We start from the raw sequence: 3,641 nt of genomic DNA on the forward strand, positions 1-3,641 counted from the left end.
TTATGAACTTACATATCACACTCTTCACACACACCTTCAGACTTCACATGCTCACTAACAAAAACAAACGAATTTAAATGCACACTAAGACAAAATGCACTAAAAAATATGCACAAACAAAGAAAAACACTATTGCTGGCACTATTGCTCCTTTTAAAATGTAAATAAAGACAATATTTATATGTTGTTTTAAGTTTAGGACTTGCATGTCTTTGGGGTTGAAGATAAGAGGTTTTCCTGTATTTTTGAAAATATTTTGGGTTTGTTTGAGAGTAGCTAGGCTACTTCTTTTGGGGTTTTCACTAGATTTCCAAAAGTAAAAACCAAATTATATGTCGAAAACAGAATCTAATAACCTTCTCCAGCAAATGCTCTTGTACCTGATCCCTGCGTTCAGGTTAACTGGCTGGGCCAATTTTGTTGTTGTTGGATGGTGTTTTCTTCGTTCTCCTCTTAGATGATCTTTTATTCTCTGCCTGTCTGAAGGACTATTTTTTCATATGAGGTTTTTTTGTCAGTGTTGAGATGATACAGCGTGCTTGGGGACTTTTTTATTTTATTTTCTTTCCTGGCCTATTTGCGGAGTTAGTCTCTTCTTTGTGTTGTTCCTTGCAGATTTCTCTTCTTTCAACACCAACTGCTATTGGAGGTGGCTAGTGAAGGAAGTTGAGGTTCCACCCCAAAACCAATTGGCAATGGGGGGAGTAACCCAACTCCTTATAAGCCCTTGCTAGGTTTCTCAACTTTCCAATGTGGGACTCTTTACCTTCACATTCTCACACGCCCCCGCACGTGTAGCGAATTTTCAAGCCTAACACGTGGACAACACATTTTGGGTGACGTAGAGCACGTGTGGCCGTTGGGTTTTCACACGTGGGCAACCCGCTCTGATACCATGAAGGAAGTTGAGGTTCCACCCCAAAACCAATTGGCAATGGGGGGAGTAACCCAACTCCTTATAAGCCCTTGCTAGGTTTCTCAACTTTCCAATGTGGGACTCTTTACCTTCACATTCTCATAGCTAGAGATGGTGTGCTTAGTGGATGTTTTCTTTTTTCTTTGTGTTCTTTGTTGAATGCTCTCAATGTCTTATGGCTGTGCAAAGGACTATGATTTCATAGTAAGACTCTTTTGACAGTTGGATTGTGTTGTAGTATTCTCGTCAGAGTTCTACGTGTCAGTTTGTTGTTTTATTTTATCTTGCTCTACCATTGGTCGTGCGTAGACTCTCTTGTTAGTCAATAATATGTGCGATACTCTTTCCTACCCTGGGGTTTGTCCCTCAGGAAAGTTTTAAAGAGGTCACTGTTTCGTGTCGTTCTAGATACACTACTTTAATTTTCTGAATGAATTCCATTTCTAAAAAAATAATAAAATTAAATATAATAATAATAATAATAAAACCTTCTCCTGTAATCTGATGAAAATCTTTTACTCGTAAAGTCATGTTTCTAAGCGTCATGAGTTCTAATGAGGATAAGGTGGATGTTTAGAAATTCTAATAAATACAACGGGTTGATAAATTTTGATATATATTATGTATTTTTTAATATAAGTGTTAGTCTAAATTATTTTAATTATTTAATTTACAGGGAGATGTATTTGAACTTCGATGCAAAATGGTGAATACACTGCTCCAGCATTTAATAAGTTATTATTTTTGAATATATACATAGGTACAAAAGTAAAGATGCGTTCACGTTTGAGGTAGAGATTTATTGTGTTCGTCTCCAAATTTCAAACTAAAGATGATTAAACACGCGGAAAATTGCGTCTATAGCGACGTGTGCTTTTTTCACAGCAGAAAACAAGTGACCTTGATTACATCGACCAAAAACACATTCATTGAAAACCCCTCCTCCTCCTGAAAAAGAAAGCACAACAAAACAAATACAAAAACAAAAAAACAAAAAAAATAACTTAATTAACAAGACGGCAATCGCCAGTTTGTTGAAAATGCGACGCAACTGATGCACCAGAGAATCCTAATAATATCTATCATTCTTCTTCTCTTGCTATTATTATTTGAAATTACAATGACAAAAACCCCCCCAATGTCGCCGCCCGACCTTCCATGCAAGGTCCGCCTCTTACTCTCCCTCCTCACCATCGTCGTCAACACCGTCCGCCGCTCCAACGGCACCATCAACCGCCGTCTCATGAGCCTATTCGACCTCAAAGCCTCTCCGTCAAGCAAACCCAACAACCGCGTCAAAACCTCTGACGTGATGGTGGACCCCACTCGAAACCTCTGGTTTCGCCTCTACGTTCCTGCCGCCGCCATCACCACCACCACGACCAGCCCTTCCGCCAAACTCCCGCTCATAATCTACTTTCACGGCGGTGGCTTTGCATTCTTTTCCGCCAACTCAAAACCCTACGACGACCTTTGCAAACGACTCTCCGCAGAGCTCCCAGCCGTGGTCGTCTCCGTCAACTACCGCCTCGCTCCGGAGCATATTTATCCCTCCCAATACGAGGACGGCTTCGACGTGCTGAAATTCATCGACCAAACAACAATTGACGGGTTTGATCTCAACAACGTTGACATCACCCGGTGTTTCCTCGCCGGAGACAGCGCCGGTGGCAACCTGGCCCACCACGTGGCCGTCAAGGCGAGCAATCATCATGAGTTTGGCAAGATGAGGGTTGTAGGACTTATAGCGATACAGCCGTTTTTTGGTGGGAAAGAAAGGACTGAATCGGAGACAAGGCTTTCGAAGGGTTCGGCGCTTTCTTTGGAGCAGACTGACTGGTACTGGAAGACATTTTTGCCGGAGGGGTCGGATAGAGACCACGCGGCGGCGAATGTGTTTGGGCAGGAATCGAAGGATGTTTTGGGGGTGAATTTTCCGGCGACGATTGTTTTCGTGGGAGGGTTTGATCTGTTGCAAGACTGGCAAAGGAGATACTACGAGGGGTTGAAGAAGTCTGGGAAAGAAGCTTACTTGATTGAGTACCCGAATTCGTTTCATGGATTTTACGCTTTTCCTGAGCTCAAGGAGCCTTCTTTTTTGGTTAAGGAGGTGAGGGATTTCATTGAGAAGCTCTGCTATGCTCCCTCCGGCATATCTTTTTAATTTAGATTCCTCAATTTGACCCCTAAACGAACATTATAGCTTAATCATTTTTGTTTTTGGGTCTCAAACTATGTAAATTTGTCTCTCTATAAGTCAGTGTTGTTTCATAGTCTGTCTTGTTTGATTCTATGTATTCAGTATTGTTTCATAGCAATGATAAGGTGTTGTGTTGATGATATCATTGTCCATATATAACATGTTGATAAAAAAAAAAAAAACATTATTCCATAGTTGTAGGTGTATTGGACAGTGTTGTTGTTGGGGGAAATGATCAGATTCCATACTTCATAAAGATTCAGTTTTTTCAATCAAATAAGAGTTATCTTCTTGGGCTTTAGGTAGACAGCTCTCATTCTCACTCGCGTATAGTAGGAAAGATGAAAGGGTCTAATTTTTATTTTTATTTTTTATTTTTTTATTTTTTCAGTTTTGAGTTAGAGAAGGAGTATGTTAGTATATATACACCAGTTCTTCTCTTTAAAAGATGTATAATCTTTATTAAAGGACTGACCACTGAACAAAAAGGGCAGTAGTTACTATATTTTGCGTGACTATTGCCCC

At 40.3% G+C, this 3,641-nt stretch overlaps 1 protein-coding gene across 1 annotated transcript; it reads left to right on the top strand.

The window, feature by feature from the left end:
• On the top strand, nucleotides 1,604-3,419 carry LOC18781146 (probable carboxylesterase 18). The gene has a single exon (XM_007212476.2). It carries the CDS (start codon nucleotides 1,971-1,973, stop codon nucleotides 3,078-3,080), a length of 1,110 nt encoding a protein of 369 aa, XP_007212538.2. The 5' UTR covers nucleotides 1,604-1,970; the 3' UTR covers nucleotides 3,081-3,419.

The sequence above is a fragment of the Prunus persica genome, chromosome G4, assembly GCF_000346465.2.
Source record: "Prunus persica cultivar Lovell chromosome G4, Prunus_persica_NCBIv2, whole genome shotgun sequence".
Lineage (NCBI taxonomy): Eukaryota > Viridiplantae > Streptophyta > Magnoliopsida > Rosales > Rosaceae > Prunus > Prunus persica.